Genomic DNA, 16,456 nt, shown 5'->3' with positions numbered 1-16,456 from the left:
GATGTTTTGGTTTGGCCAAGGACTTTTGTGAGCCTCATGCTCTGCCAGGGAGGAGGGGAAGCCAGGAGGAAGCAGAGACAGGACACCTGACCCAAGCTAGCCAAAGAGGTATTCCATACCACAGCACGTCATGCCCAGGATGTAACTAACTGGGAATTAGCCAGAAGGGCTGGTAGGCTGCAGGGTTGGAGGATGTATTGGTCAGTGCTTGGGGGGGGGGGGGGGGGGGAGTTATCGGTTGGCTGGTGGTGAGGTGATATATCCTCTTCCCTTGTAATTTCCTTTATCATTGTTATCATTGGTGGTAGCAGTAGTGATCTGTGTTATACCTTAGTTACTAAACTGTTCTTATCTCAACCCAGGGGAGCTGCATTCTTTTTGATTTTTCCTCTCCGTCCCTCCGGGAGTAGGGGTAGGGCAAGAAGGGGGGGGAAGTCAGTTGAGCAAGTTGTCTGGCTGGGTTTAAACCACAACAGGTCACATCAAACCCCAGTGCCAAGCTCTCAGGCAGTTCCTCCATGTGGGCTCTTTTGCTGCCATCTCTGAAAACATGAGCATACAACACTTGTAACTACTTCACCTGCTACCTGTCCCTTCTGTTGCATATGTGCTGGGTGTGTTAAGTGGGGGTGGTGGATGAAACCCCTGAACACTGGTTCTACCACAGCAGTTCTTGAATCCTGCAGTAACTAGGCTGTTAACTGGGAAGATCAACAGATGGCTGGGCCTATAGCTTCAGCTTCCTTGGAGAGGGGGCATATAAAAACTGGAAATCTTGACTGCAGTGCCAGAATTGTGGAATATATCCTGTTAAGTTACTAAATCCAGTTTCTCCCTTCTCTGGAATATCTTGCACACTGGAGCTCCTCAGACCTCCCCAGCTACAGCTTTGAGGGCAGAGAAAGAAGGAAACTTTCATCTTCACAAGCAGTGTAACTTCCTGCTTACACTGAATCAGGAACTCAGGGTGACAAGGCTTAGTTAAGTATGTTGGCAGCACCTTCACTAGTCATTAGTGACTCCTCTGGCATGTAGCCATGTAATGCAGCTCCCAGCACCTTCATCTGAATAAAGGTAGAAGACTTCAGTGACTGACAGAAACACTTCTGCTCCGGAGCTCTTCAGCTGGAAGGAAAGCTGTGGCTCTCAGAAAACAAAGGAGAGAACAGCCTATTGTGTACTACCACACAAAACCAGTTTGCTGCATTAGCCACTTGTGTTGGAGGTATATAAATAAACCTTGAAGGCTGAAGACAATGAAACTATTTTCCAATAAACATGCATGGAGGCAGACCTCACTGCACAGCTACTTGGGCAGGAAGAACAAGGGCTGTTAGATCCATCTGCTACATGGAGTAAGAGACAACTCGTAACAAGTGTCACACTAATTACTTACTTAAGTAACATTTATTTTACCAGCATAGATGGTCCAAGATAAAAGTACTCATGCAGTCAAGGGGCCTGGTGGCTGTGAAGAACTTTTCCCCGGTTTGTGCTATGTGTGAGCACTTCTGCTGAAGTGAAAGTAAGGCAGAACCAAGATTTTGCAAGGTACAGGCACTTTGTTCCCAGTTCAAGCAGGGAAAAAAAAAGCCTACATCAGGTCCTGGTCCCCCCCACCCCCAAAAAGCCATATGTTTGTTAAAATGTTGTAAAAAATAGAAAAAAAAAAAAACAAAATACAGAAAGTCAGTGTTCTCTAACCATACACTACTAGTTTACATCATCGTATGTACGACCAGAAGTATAAGAAATCATAAAGCTTACTATCAACAAGTTTTCAGTTACCCGGATACTTAGCAATATGTGTAATACCAAGTATTTCACAGCAGTACAGCAAGTCTTAACTTGGTATTGCCAACCGTGCCTCACAGCTGTTCTAACCACACAGTTAAACAGTTGCTTGTAGGAAGTAACATAGGAAAAGTATTTTGGATTCCACGTTACCTGGTTACATAAAACAGTGATTTACAAAAAACTCATATACCAAACAATATTCTAAATAAATAGTTCATGGCTATATAAAGAGTCCCCGTTGCATCAGTTATCCAAGAAGGGCATGTCTGTGTCCATGGGTGCCGGGGCAAGTTCGCATAGATAGAACAGCGTGGCTTCACTTGCTTCTGCCTCTGTCAATGGCTCCAGCCGCACCAGTTTGCTCTGGGTGGGCTGAGGATCGAGGCTGCTCTCCAGCAGCTCATCCACTTCAAGGGGTTTGTCAACACAGGAAGGAGTTTCCACAGCAGAGCTCCCACTCTCAATGGTGGAGCCTGGGTTCCCATCAAGGAATGCAAGGAGTGGAAATGCTGTGTACTGTATGAGCTGTTTATCTAAGGAGACAAAAAAATCCCAAAGCATCATCAGTTCACGTGCCTTTCTGTGTGCAAACAAAACCGAACCCACAGAACTGATCTGAAGAATAATTAATAAAAACCATTGTGTTAGTTTTAAATGAGTAATTAAAGGATTGTTATGTTCATGCATTATTTGTTCAGATTCTCCTGCAAAACCCCCAGGTTCTCTGCACCTGGTGCTGTGCCAAAAAAAAAACCAAACCCAAACATGGTAGGTATTTTGGTTATTTGCCTATCAGCATGCCACAAAACCAGACAAAGAGCAAATAACTGAGATGGTATTTAGAACAATGCTTGTTCAACCATTAAACTGTTTTAACACAGCACTACAACTGACCTGATTTGGGCTTAGAAACTTGTGTCTCATGTGAAGCCGTAGGACCAGCATTATTCTTGGTAGTTTCTATTTCCTTTGTCTCCATCTGGAAAACAGAGCAAAATTTTAAACACATGCTGAAACCTGTTCCAATGCCACTAGGACACAGCTGACCAGTTCTTAGAAAACATTTTTATTCGCGAAGGGATGCAGTGGTATCCGTTACCCATACTCACAGACTGAGAAAATGTGAAATGGAAGCACTGGCTTGCTCAACAAAGAGCCAAGAGTAATGCTCATAAACAAACAGGGCAAGTTCAAAGAGCGAGATCTTCGCTCCGCTGCTTGCTCATTTCTTTTCCCACCAGACAATACAGATGAAAACATTCTGACAAAGCGGGTACTATGTTTGCAAGTACTAAACTCTTACAGAATACAGAAATCAAGAGACTGGTACAACAAATGGGCATTTGACCTCAAGGCCATCAAGTTCTGAAGGATGTTATTTATGGGTGTACGTTTCCCTTTTCTGTTTAAAACCTAACAGGACGAGTTCAGCTGCAGCCTTCCTATTCGCATGGAAGCTTCCAAAGCCAGATCATGAAAAAGGTACTGTTATACCAGTAAAGAAAACAGTAAAGGATGAATGAAGTTTGCATCACTCGCTGCTGTGCACATCGAGCAATGGATTTCAGACTTACTTTGATATTATTGATATGATCTGTGGGATTCATCTGCACGGAGCTTGTGAAAAGCTGAATAAGACAAAACACATCAAGTTTTAGGTATCTCAGTGTTGCTATTAAAAATACATGAACATCATGTTGGCATGTGTGAGAATAATCCCTGTACTTGCCGTTTTCACTCTCCATCAGGATTAAAGTTTATTTAAAGGCAGTTATCACTTTTGTAGAGAAAACCTTGTTTTGGAGCACAATGGTTTGGAATTACATGAACCTCAGTCACAAAGGAAACAACCACATTGTGTCTACTTAGTCTAACATGGTTTGCTGCAGTGTTAAAATACCACTTCCTTCTTATGTTTCTGCCCAGAGAACTCTGCGGATAAGGAAGAACATACCCTGATCAAGTCTTCAAGTGAAACCAAAAGGGAGAGAGTCATCTGTACATGGGAGAGTAGAGCTGCTGTCAAGAGGGATCTCAGCAAAGCAGAAGGGCCATAAGGTTCAAAAGCCAAGCGCATTTAGGACACCATAACCTCATGCACCAAGTCAGGGAACAGAGAGGGAGCAGCCCCTCGGAGAGGGTAGCAGGGAGTCACAGTAGGCAAGACCCCACCATGAGCCAGCAGCATGGCCTTGCTACAGTGAGACACGCTCTGCTACAGGCAAACCACAGCCAGGAGGGCCAAATTACCATTTCCTGCTGCTCAGCATGTGAGGCCACCTGTGGAAGAGTGCCCAGGTTTTGGCCTCCCAGTACAAGAGTTTTCAAATTAGAGGGAGTCCAGAGGGCCATGTGACATCCAAGAGGCTGAGGGAGCTTGGCTAATCTTCTCTGAGGAAGGCAGACAAAGGAGAACAACTGTACTCTTCCACTGCCTCCGAAGAGGTGTTATGGAGAAGACAAACTCCACAGAGGTGGACAAAGGACAAAAGGCAAGAGCTACAAGCTGCAGCAGGGAAAACTGTGACTGACTTAAGGAAATCCTTCACAAAGAACAGTCAAGCACTCGAACAGGCACCCAAGAATCTCCCATCTTCTGAGATTTCAGAATTTGAGACAAGGTCCTGAGGAACATGACCAGCTTTCAAGCTGACCCTGCTCTGATCAAAGGGGCTGGCCTACATGACATGCATAGGTCCCTTCCAACCTAGACCATTCTAATAGACATAAATCTGAAGAGAAACTGAGAACATGCTCCTAAGAAATACTGTGAAATGGCAAACAAACTTGTAAAATAAACGCCAAGAACCTTTTTAACACCAGCTCATTGAGAAGCCCACAGATGATGTGCTGGGTTATTTCAAAGCAAAAGTATTTATCTAATTGGTGTCTGAGTTCATGCAGCAAGAAATATAAGCATTAATACATTAAGAAAGCCATTCTTCAATCAAAACATTAAACATTCACTTGACCAGTAGTGCAGCACGCAAAATTATACCAGTGCCGCAGAAACACGCTCACAAATACTTCTAACTTTCCTTTCTTAAAGGGAAGAAAGGATAATCTGTTGTTTTAAATCCATTTTAAACAGTAACAACCCACACAAATATTTTCGGTAGTGTACCACCAAAATACTTAACCAGTGAAGAGTACCTCAACCAGGAGATCTGGATCTATGCTGAACTGTCGTCCTGATAACATAGCTTGGAAGTCCTCTAAACTGCAGTCGATGCTGTCAAGATAATCCAGAAGTTCAACCCTAGAAGACAAATTATATTTTATTCATATCCCTTAACAAAAGAAGGAGAAATCCACACTTACGCTTTACATAGATATACTACGTGCATCTAAAATTCTTCACCAGAACTATAATGAACCAAGTCTTTCATTAGAAACAACCTTTGGAAAGAAAAACTTTTAGCCTCTTCAACCCAAGAAAAGCAGACAGGTGCTCCAAAACAGGTATCACAACACCATAACACTATGCCACGACATTAGCAGAGACGCGATTCTTGCACCCAGCTAGCCCTAATGAGTCCCACTGCCTCCAAGAGTTACACAGACAAATGCTGACAGTTAACAAAATGACATTCACAACATTACACTGTCAGATTATGTACCCTAACTCACTTCACAATGAAAATTAAAGGTCTCGTCTTAAAAGTATGAAGATCTTTATAAGCTGGATAGAATAAAGGTGACCTGTAAACAAAAGTTCTCAACAGGAACTACTACTCAGACCTTCTTACTTCAAGTCAAACAATCATTTCTAATACTTAGAAAAAACCTCAAAAAGACCAGGCTACTCACTTTCCAAGGAGATTTATATTCTGTGAAATGACTCCGTTCTCACTGAGTATGGAATCCATCATTGAGACAGAATCTTCTGCAGTTAATGTTGACTGGTTATTCAGCTGTACAGCACTTGACATGAGTGGGCTTGTGCTGTCACCGACAGGGCTGAGTGGATCATTAGCTGGGACAGCAACTGATTCTGTGCTTTTATCCCCTTGAATTACAGGAGCATATTCTTCTTCATTATCATCTTCCACAATTACAATATCAGGAGAATGACTACAGCTGTAATGTGAGACAAATTAATTAAAGCCCTTCATACACTCATTAAACTGGGAGTATTCTACAGGTTTAGTTACTTCCCACTTTAGTCAAACCACTTTAAGGAAATCAACCTTCCTACTACTTTTTAATACAGAACTTGGCAAGATACTCCAAATATCTATTTTCCATTGATATGGGGCTGTAGTGCTCAACACTGTTAATGCAGCTCAGCTAGCAGACACTGGTGTGCTAAACCACAGTAACAACTAGTAAAAAGACAGAAGAACACTGGTATTTTTCACATTAGAACAACTATAAGCTTGCATATAAAGTAAGTATGAAGTGGACCTAAACATATTAGGCCACAAACTAGACAGATAATGCATTCAATGCATTTTTCCTTTTGTACAGAATCAACTCTGGAGCATCAGTCAACAGTACTTTTCTTATGTACACCAGGAAGGCAACCTAAAAACTAAGTGTCTCAAGTAATTTGCTTTTATCCATATTCTGGTTTTCTTAACCCTTAAGTAGCTGTTAGTTGTGCTGTCTTCTATACCAGAGCCTTATCTTCATAAAACTTTTCTACTAGGGAATGCATTCCCAGGTATCAGCTGAACAAAAACAATCGTACCAGTTCAAGTATAGTTCATATATTCTATGATTCTGTAAGATGGAAATATAGGATCATAGAATAGTTAGGGTTTGAAAGGACCTTAAGATCATCAAGTTCCAACCCCCCTGCCATGGGCAGGGACATCTCACACTAAACCATCTCATCCAAGGCTTTGTCCAACCTGGCCTTGAACACTGCCAGGGATGGAGCATTCACAACCTCCCTGGGCAAACCATTCCAGTGCCTCACCACCCTTACAGCAAAGAACTTCCTCCTTATATCTAAACTAAACTTCCCCTGTTTTAGTTTGAACCCATTACCCCTTGTCCTATCACTACAGTCCCTAATGAAGAGTCCATCCCCAGCATCCTTGTAGGCCCCCTTCAGATACTGGAAGGCTGCTATGAGGTCTCCACGCAGCCTTCTCTTCTCCAGGCTGAACAGCCCCAACTTTCTCAGCCTATCTTCATACGGGAGGTACTTCAATCTGTCCAAATAGCTAAGTTTTATTCCTTAAGGCATAAAACAGGTGCTATCAATACCATGCAACTCAGGAAGAGAGCTGCAAGCCAATCCATGGACCAAGATTCAAATGCTCAGAATTGAAAGAGAAATTACTTCTATAGTACTAGGTCTAGTACTATAGTACTAACTACAGACAGGAAGGAACACAGTCACAAAACACTTGGGATTGACTAATTTCACAGCAAGCTTGAACAGGAAATCCCAGTCATCTAGGAATCCTAGAAAAAAAAACCCTGAAATTAACTGGCTTAATAAAGTTCAAAGACCACAGCAACATTTGACAAACAGCACATGCTGTAAAACCCTGGGAAGTCATTCCTGACTGTATTCATAACCAAAAGTCTGAAGACACCACTTACTCTGTCTTTGGAGAAGTACTATATTTAACAACAGAATACAATAATACAGACTGCTTCTCACTAGTTTCTATCCTCTGCATATTAAAACTCCAACAGCCAATTAACTGTTTCGAACAAATCCAGAGGTAAGTAGATCAGAACCTAGTGTGAATTCACAGGTTAAGCTTCCATACGTGCAGGAGTGTTGAATAATTCTGACTATTACTTAAAAAAAAAAAATCTAAGACATCTGAATTATTCCATATTCCACAACACTGAAAGCCACTGATCTATATACAGTTCTAGAGACTTCTTACTTTGAAGAATTAGAAGTGGAATCTTCATTTGCTTCTGGTGCAGTGGGAATATTTTCTTCATCAGCCATGGGATTTTCTTCATCACCCACAGGATTTTCTTCATCTCCCACATCCTCAGTGACATCATAAATAATGATGTCATCTGAAATCTGTTCCCTTTGTTTTAAGCCCTCATTTCTGTTGAGAGGTACCTGAGAATTATTTTAAAGAGTGTCAGGGGATAGAAAGACAAAGAGCTTCAGCATTCTGGCAGTTACCATTGTATCTTACAATGCCTCAATTTTAAATTGTAAAAGCTGTCCTACACCTCAAAGATTATATGCTGTTTGTACAGATCTACATTTAATCAAGAAACCATACAAAAAAAATGAACAAGATGAAAAATAGCAGCTACAGGAAAACAATGTTTCATAAATACTGCAGCCACAGAAACAAAAATATCCTAGCACTGTCAGCAAAAGCAACAAAAAGCTGTGACAACAGGACTACGCAAGAACAAAAAATATTAAAAAGTGGCTGCTGTTTAAATAACACTTTGGTTTAAGCTATTAATTCTAGTTTCATGCTCCAGCCCTCATTTTAAGAATTTCCCCACCAACCATTATTTGGACAGCAGAAAATAACTTTCAGTGACACGATACATTCAAATGGCACAGGGACTTGACATGATTTTGCTAGGTTGGATGCTGCCTTGCAGAGCAGCACACTGGATCCTTGTCCCTGCATAGGGCTACAGGTGCCTAACTTCCAGAAATACAAATACAACATACATATGTTATTTCTAATAACTCTATTATTAAAAGCAGACTGCTTTCAGAAGGATCACATCAAGCTGCATTTAACACACAGGTAACTGGCTTATACATGCTTATATTGAAAAGTGAATGGTGACTTTCAACACACTTGGCTTCTGAAGGAAACACAACACAGTGTACCACTTGGAGAAGTTGACAGCTCTCAGTACACAGCTATGTTTTATTCCCCATAAAACAAGCTGCTTGATCAGTCTGCCCCTCCACTAGTTCCTTCATCTTAACAAACAATATGCATAAAAGAATACTTACATGATGGTTACTGTCAGCTGGTTCTTTCACGATTTGTTGAAACACACTTGACTTTGTAGGTCCATTAGTGTTCAGAAGTAGAGGCCTAAATCAGAAAGAGTATAGGAAGAAAGTCACCTCAAAACTAAGTCCTTGGTTTCAGTCCACAAAACGTGTCAGTGTATGGACTGGACAGCAAATTTTTAAGACCATATTTACCTCTTGCGTTTCAGGCTCACTAATTGGTTATTCTGCACCAAGGTAACAATAAATTGTACAATCTGTAAGATACAAACCACTACTGTTAGTCACTCTACCCTGTATTTGCTTCTCTCAGATTATCAAGATCAGCTGCCTTTTCTTTTGAAATGTTAGACTTTCTTCCCTTATGTTTTCAATTTAAGGATTAAATGTACGTATCTGGCTTGAACAAACCGGAAATAGTAATCAGTAAGAGTCTCTCCTACAAGGCTGCTTTCAGTGGTTATTTATTTCTGATACGTAAAAAAAAGTATGGAACTCTTTGCATTTACATCAGTTTTGGCAGATTATAAATCTGTTCCATTAAGGTAAGCCAATATACTATCAGTGGGTTCCACTCAATGATCATCCAACACAGAACATTAGTCATTCGACTTCTGAAGTAACAAAGTGGATGGACCATTTTAAGGGTACCTTAATGAACGATGTACAATACTCCTGAACCTCTGAAAATGTTTACAAGAGTTTGGCCTTATTTTCTGCTTATGCATGTTTGTTTCACAAAGATTTGTTCACCACCCTGATGTTTTTTTCTATTAAAAAGACATTTCACATGCTACAAAAAAAGTGAGGGAGAAGCAAGGTAACATGTGGCACAGTATTCCTATCTCAGAAGCACTAACGCACACATTCACATACAATGCCTCAATGGAACCTTACCTTCCGAATAACTTGCTGCTGTTGCAAGTGTTTTGCTCGCAGTTCTGCTACTTCCCTCCACAGGGATTCATTCTCTCTGTTTGTAAACAATGGTTTAAAAGTTTTAGAATATCTACATTAATAATTTTTGTTAAGATTAGCTGGCTTCATTAAAGCTCTTTGAAATGTCTTTTTAGATTGCATGTAGGGAAAAAAAAAACAAGTCACACAGTAAGCAACCTTAGCAAATGATTACAAAATGGAGACCCAAACAATAAATAGCCTGCAGAGAATTTCCAACCCCTTAAAAATAACAATTAATTCCCTAATTTGCAATTCTTATTACACATACAGTCAGCATTTGTTTTTTCTTGTAACAAGGTTAAGTTTTCTTCTTGATTCTAGTGATTAAATAATAACAATAAAAAAACAAGCATAAAACTGGTTCCTACCAGCAGCAAGGGTCCAAAGAGCACAAGAATGCAGTTTCCTCTCACCACTAAACAACAACAGCTCTTCATCTATACTGCTTGTTCTTCAAATTTTTCATCAAACCTGCTTGTCCTCCCTCAGATACCTCTTGCTAGATGGCAAGCTACCTATGAGCAACTGTACATCCCCCTTGAAAGCATCTTTACAGAACAAGCTCTCAAGTCATGCATGCACCGGTAGGTTATCCTATGCTGCCTCTATTATCAGTGGGGGAATGAAGACAACAACAAAAAGCAATGAGCAAAAACATTAACTGTAGTAAGAAAGTATCATAAGCAATTTGCACAAACCAAACTCTGCCTCAAACTAAACATAACAACTACTTCAAACCTGAAGACATAAACCAGCATACTTCATGCTAAGAGCCAAGCTGAATATTCAGCCGCAGTACCATTATGGAACTATTAAAGGTGTTATTTCATTGCCCACTAGTATACAGTTTTCCAAACACTGCCTATTACTTTTAGCCATATCAGAATATTAATTTTTTAATGCAATGCTTTTATTGAAATTTATTTTTATAAAGCAGTATTTAAAGTTAGGAAATTAAAAAAAATAAAAATCAAGAGACACCTAAAAATTAGGTCTTTGGCTGGTATCTATTATCATAATTACTCAAATTTAAGGATTGGTTGCTGGTGGAGCAAATTACCTCTTCAACGCAGACAACTGAGATTCAATAGTCTCTTGTTTAATCTGCACCTTTTGAGCATTACTTATTATTTTGGAGAGATCTTCCTGACGTATCTTGTTTTCTTCAGGTCTCGAAGAAGAAACCTTTAAAAGATTGGAATCCAGAAACAATGCTTTCCTTGACTTATTGTTAACTATTTTCTTTTGGTGATCAAGTATATTTTCCTTTAGTGTTGACAAACTATGCATTTAAGTCAATAATATACCAAGCATCAAATAAGAAAAAAAACAAACAGAAACACACAGAAATTTCTTTTTACAGCTGCCACCACATTAGCTGCCACCACAACACATTTAGTTGTTACAAACATTTGTGCACATTCAGATTTGCCAGGCATTCTCCTAAGCGATCTACTTTATCCCAAGTCTTTCGCAATAATCCAGTGTTAACAAGTACACCCCTCACCACAGTTTAAATGCTGCATTTCTATTCATTATCTCTACCTGACTCACAGTAACGGCAGAACACATTTCAGAATCACATCTGGCAGCATAACAAACATTTATAAGTTTGCCCGCTGTCCAATTTGGTGCGAAGTTTAATGCTTACTGTAGCTTTGGGCTTAAACAAACTACGTAAGCAAGCAGACTGTTATATTACTGATGGTAAAGTCAAAGCATGCTCTGCACGCCTTCTAATACCCATTTGTAAAACGCTGTACTTGCAGAACTAGCTTATTTTTGCCACCTGTGAAACTTCCTATAATGACAGCAAAGGTTAAAGGAAACCAGTCAAGTCACCCAAAATATCTTTAAATAAGTCAAGATATATATAAGAGCGGTGCAGACTGCTTCCTCAACTCCAAACTTATTTGCACTCACAATCCTGCTATTAAAGCTGACATTAACTTTGCTACTCATTCAATACTTACAAGCTTTCCACTGAATTTTCACTAACCTTCCTTTTAATGTGTTCCAACAAGTCCTCCCGGCCCTGCTTAAAATATGGGTGCTGAAACTCTACTGGACCATCTCGCTCCAGTTTGACAATACCAGAATCAACATGAACAACTTTACGGAAGCCATCTTTAAAGAAAAAAAGAAGAAAAAAACCCAAATAACTCTCAAAGCCCACATTAAGAAATTCAAACTACAGTGTTCCAACTATCCTGTTACCAGTTTTGAGGTTAAGACAGTAACCTAGTTGCAGAGAACACAGGGCCACTGCTCAAAGGGTACGGTCTGTAACTGAGCATGCACAGGATCTAGAACTATGGTAGAAAGCAAAAAGCCAAGAACTTACACATATTTAATTGTCTGACAAAGCTTGCCATGTTGTTGTGCTTGAAGTACTTGGGAAGAATCTCTTTTGCAAATCTCTGCTCATCCAATACCAAGAAACTCTGGCCATTCTAAAATGAGAGAGACACATTAAGATATTTAAAGACCATTGGAGAAAACATGCTGGGCTTTCAGAACTAATCATGAGATAGGAACGTTTCCTTTGTGCATGCAGTAGGTAACTGATCTGCTTGCCTACTATTTTCCACAACAAAAAGCATACAAAGCCTGCAGCTGGGAAGTATTATCAATTTACAATCCCTATCTATACATGAAAGGGAACATCTCTATTGTTACTCATGGCTTCCTCAAGAAATTAATTACTTGTTTACCAACAACTACCATAATTTCACTAGAGGACAATACTATACATTTTGCACATAGCTTCAAAGACTTGGGAAGTAATCTAACAAAGAGACTGGAAAGGAAAAACACTAGCAACCAGCTAAGGTCTCCTCTGCTTCCTGGTATAAAAGCATGATTAGTTCAAAATGAGTTGTAGACTGGATGGAGCTGTCAAAGAGCTGAGAGTGTCTGTTAGGTTTTGGAGTCACCAAAAAGGTAACCACCCAAGGCTTCATCCCCCTTCTCCTGGGATGCCAATTGTGAGGGAGAACTGATCTTTTATTTCATCCACAGGCCTAGACTAAAATAGAAGCCTCAGCTCTTTGTTCTTCAATGACTGTGCTCCATTAACCAAAGGACAACTATATGGCAGAATCCAAACCAGCCACTTCAAAATTGTTTCGGTTCTGCCTGTACCTCCACAGTACCCTCATCCTGTATTTAATGAGAAATCTACCATCTTTGACAGATATCAGCACTGATGTTGCATCTTCTTAGAAGCCCTTTCTAGTTAAACGAGTCACATTTGTTTCTTACTCCCAAACAACAGCAGTTCTATGATCCCAAGCTTAAACAACCAACCAGGAAACCATGTGATGATCCTTGCCCAGGAGTTTGTTTCTGACAGACCAACAACGATCATTAGCAACAGGATTTCTAAATGGCTTACCACTGCATGAGTTAGGAGCTCAAGACTGAGAAGAGGGTATGAAGACAAAAACTTCCCAGTAAAGCCTGCCTACCTATCTCCTGCTGAGCATGTCAATGGAAGGGAAAAAAGGGAAGCAAAGAAAATTGCAGGAACAGGCCATTTTAGCCTATGCATTATTGAAAACCACCATCTGAAGATACTCAAACAAGTGTACTACAGTGATCTGCAGTACCTCACTTCACTGTCACTTTGACATTGTTCAGACCTACTGCACAAGAATCTGGGAAACACATCTACTAGTTCTTGTTGGCCTGGCAGCTGTTTACAGCAAAGCTGTACAGACATTAAAGCCTGACTTTAACTCACTAAAGCATTACTACAGAGCTAAATACAGTTTTCAACTGCTAGTGTTACTGACTGCAGCATTCAGCAACCTTCCGAACACTTTGTTTGGTACTCCTCATATGTGTTTCCATGGACAACACGTACCATGGTTTCATTGAGATATGTTTGCAGGGTGACAGAATTCAGCTGTTTGGCTGCAGATGGCATTTATCCATATAGAGTAAACTTATGGATTGCCATAGGCGGAAAATGAAATATTACAGTAGCTGTACTCTTCCTTTCCTGTTAAACTGGTACACTTTCTGTACCCACAATATTGACGCAGCTCATTTTCAAAAGTTGTCACTTGTGCACCAAGTGATCCCAGTACCTTCCCCACACACAAATTACTGCATGCCAATAACATCAACTGTGATTAGTCTATCTTCCTCCCACAAACAGCCTTGCAGAACCCCAATTAGTCTTTATTTCTAATTAGAAAATACTACAAGGATACCAAATAGCTGTGGTATGCTTCCCTGAGATAAGGATAAGCAATTAATTTGGAAAGTCTCCACTGAAAGTGCAAGTGGCAAAACCAGTACTTCTTATATTAGACAACATCTCAATCTTCATGTAGCCTTTAGCATTTCTTGCCCAGGAAAAAAACAAACAAACAAACAAAGACAAAATCTACCGAGTCTACCTGTTTCCTTCTTCAGGAAGTTCTGGCTGAAGTTACTGGTAATGCATTACCAGTAAAATGTTTAAGAAAAGCATTTTATCGTTGCTTAAGCATTTAAAATAAGCTCAGACAACAGCTGCCATCTCAACACCACTTGAAGCTGCTGATGCAGTTGGAGGACAGGATTGTTTTCAGTATTTTAATAATTGTTTTATTACTTATTATTTAATAATTATTTTTTAAACACCAAAAATATAGAAAAATTAAATAAATAATCTCCTGCTTGGCATTCATCAGAAGAGTTAATGATGCTTACTATAGCAAATCTGCCAAGTACTTCCTGCCTTGCAATGTTTTAAGACGCCTGTAACTCTTGTGCTCGGATAATGCTTATTTATTATTTCTACATCCGAATATACGGGATTCAAGACGAGAGGGCATCCATCTCAGGTCTTCCATTTGGACATCCATCGCCACAGGCACCACGCACGCCTAACCTGCAGGCAGCAGGACAGGGGTGCAACAGGCAGACCGACACTTGCCCCGCACCCTGCCCATCTCCAGCAGCGGCCGTGATGGGCGGGGGGTGGTGGTGAGGCGCCCGCCGCAGCAGGTGGGCAAAAGACCGGCAGCCGTGGCCCCACGTGGCCAACAATGGGGGCGGGCCGCTCCCCGCAGTGAGCGGGAGGTCTCGGGTGCCACGCGGGGGAACCATTGCCGCCCGCCTCGCGCGCAAGATGGACTGGCACTCCCAGCATCACCGGCCCCCTCCACCCGGGGCAGGGCGCTGTTACGTAGCGCCCCTCTCCCCGCCCCCGCTTCACCCCGAACTCGCCAACCCGCCCTGGAAACCCCACCGCGGCCCTGTGTTTGCCGTACCACGGCTCAACAACAACTGCTTGTCGGCGCTCCGCAAAGCCCAATCGCTCTCGGATCCCTATCCTCATGCCCCAGTCCCTCAAGCTCAGAGGCAGCGGCCTCCAGGCGAAGCCGGCCTGCTCAGTCTGGACCGGCGCCCATACTCCCCACTTACCCCCAGCTACAAGACAGGGTTTGAGGCAAACCGCCCTCTGACTGCCCCTCCCGGGCTAGGAAACCCGCGACGGCCCAGAGCGGCCGGGGAAGGTGGGACCGCTCCCCCAGACCGGCTGAGGGGAGTCCAGCCAAACCAAGCGCGCGTACCCGGTTCTTCCGCCAGCCCCACGCCAGCCGAGGCCCGGGCCCCGCGGAAGGCCCTCCTGCTCCCCCGTCCCAAGCAGGCCCCAAGTGCCTGCCGCCGGAGAAAGGCGGGAAGAACGACATACACACACACGGGCTGACGGACCGACGGACACACCCCCCCCCCCCCCCAAGCGCACACGGGCAAGGCGCCGCACCTGGCTCCAGGTGATGAGCTGGTTGCTGGGGGCCTCGCCCACCAGCGCCCACAGCTTGCTGAGGAAGGCCGGGACCCCCCCGCCAGCGGCGGGCAGGGGCTGCGCCTGGGGGGGCTGCGGCTGAGGGCTCTGCTGCTGCTGTTTCATTGTCGCTCGGGATCCTCCGCCGTCTGGCCGGGGGAGGGGCGCGGCGGGAGGAGAGGACGGAACCAGTCGGGCGGGCTCCGCATGCGCACCGCGCCCACCTGCACGCACGCCTGCGCACCGCCCAGCCGCCTCCCCGCCCCTATCCCCCCTGCGCGTTACATAACGGCCCCACGTGCGCCGCCCTCACGTTTCACAACAGCTCGGACCCGGCGCGTGGACAGGGAGGGGGTCCCGCCCATGCAAACGTGAGGAGGTCAGGGGCCAATAAGAGCGCGGCTCCGCTCGGGGGCGGAGCCGGGGGGCCTCGTGTTCGCGCCAGGGCACCGTGCCTAAGGCGGGGAGCACGCTGAAGGCTTATGGCAGAAGGAGGTGCGGGGCCCACTGGGGGTATTCTCTTCCTCCTCCTCCTCCGCGTTCATGGAAGGGCTTGCCTCTGTCCGCACGGAGGTACGCAGGGCAGAGTGGGCAACCATGCCTGGCACCTCAGTGTGAAACCCGCGGTACGCAGCAGGGTGCAGCAGCTCTAGCGCATACCCTATATATATAATCTGTCCTTAGACTACGTGTAAGCATATGCACAACAGAGACATTCAAGCTAATGCTAGAAGAGAGGTAGGTACTAAGGAAACTAACGTCTCTCCAACGCAAGCTGTGCTTTGACTTCAGACGTATGGGCTACAGGGACTCTGGAAAGAGACTGATTTAAATCAAAGGTTCGCTCTAGGACAACAATCTTATAAACAGTAAAATGCAGTAAAATTATTTTCCTTCCTAACAACTATTTTTTAAAACTTAATCACAAACTTAATTACTTGCAATTAAGAAATGTTCTGGGAATGAAACCAGTATCTTCTTAAAAAGTCCTC

At 42.8% G+C, this 16,456-nt stretch overlaps 1 protein-coding gene across 1 annotated transcript; it reads right to left on the bottom strand.

Moving 5' to 3' along the window:
- Positions 1–1,388: 1,388 nt before the first annotated feature.
- On the bottom strand, positions 1,389–15,665 carry LOC133263618 (heat shock factor protein 2-like). The gene is made up of 12 exons (XM_061443461.1): positions 15,444–15,665; positions 12,024–12,132; positions 11,679–11,806; positions 10,740–10,864; positions 9,617–9,692; positions 8,915–8,976; positions 8,717–8,801; positions 7,653–7,843; positions 5,608–5,877; positions 4,951–5,056; positions 2,692–2,776; positions 1,389–2,330 (listed from the first exon to the last, which is right to left on the bottom strand). The coding sequence occupies exons 1-12, from the start codon at positions 15,588–15,590 to the stop codon at positions 2,041–2,043; spliced, it is 1,674 nt and encodes a 557-aa protein (XP_061299445.1). The 5' UTR covers positions 15,591–15,665; the 3' UTR covers positions 1,389–2,040.
- Positions 15,666–16,456: the final 791 nt, after the last annotated feature.

This window comes from Pezoporus flaviventris, unplaced genomic scaffold (assembly GCF_033815535.1).
Source record: "Pezoporus flaviventris isolate CSIRO_AGI_PZ_B2104156 unplaced genomic scaffold, CSIRO_AGI_Pfla_v1 ptg000375l, whole genome shotgun sequence".
Classification (NCBI taxonomy): domain Eukaryota; kingdom Metazoa; phylum Chordata; class Aves; order Psittaciformes; family Psittacidae; genus Pezoporus; species Pezoporus flaviventris.
The sequence above is the reverse complement of the archived record's forward strand: the minus strand, read 5'-3'. Positions and strand labels throughout refer to the sequence as shown.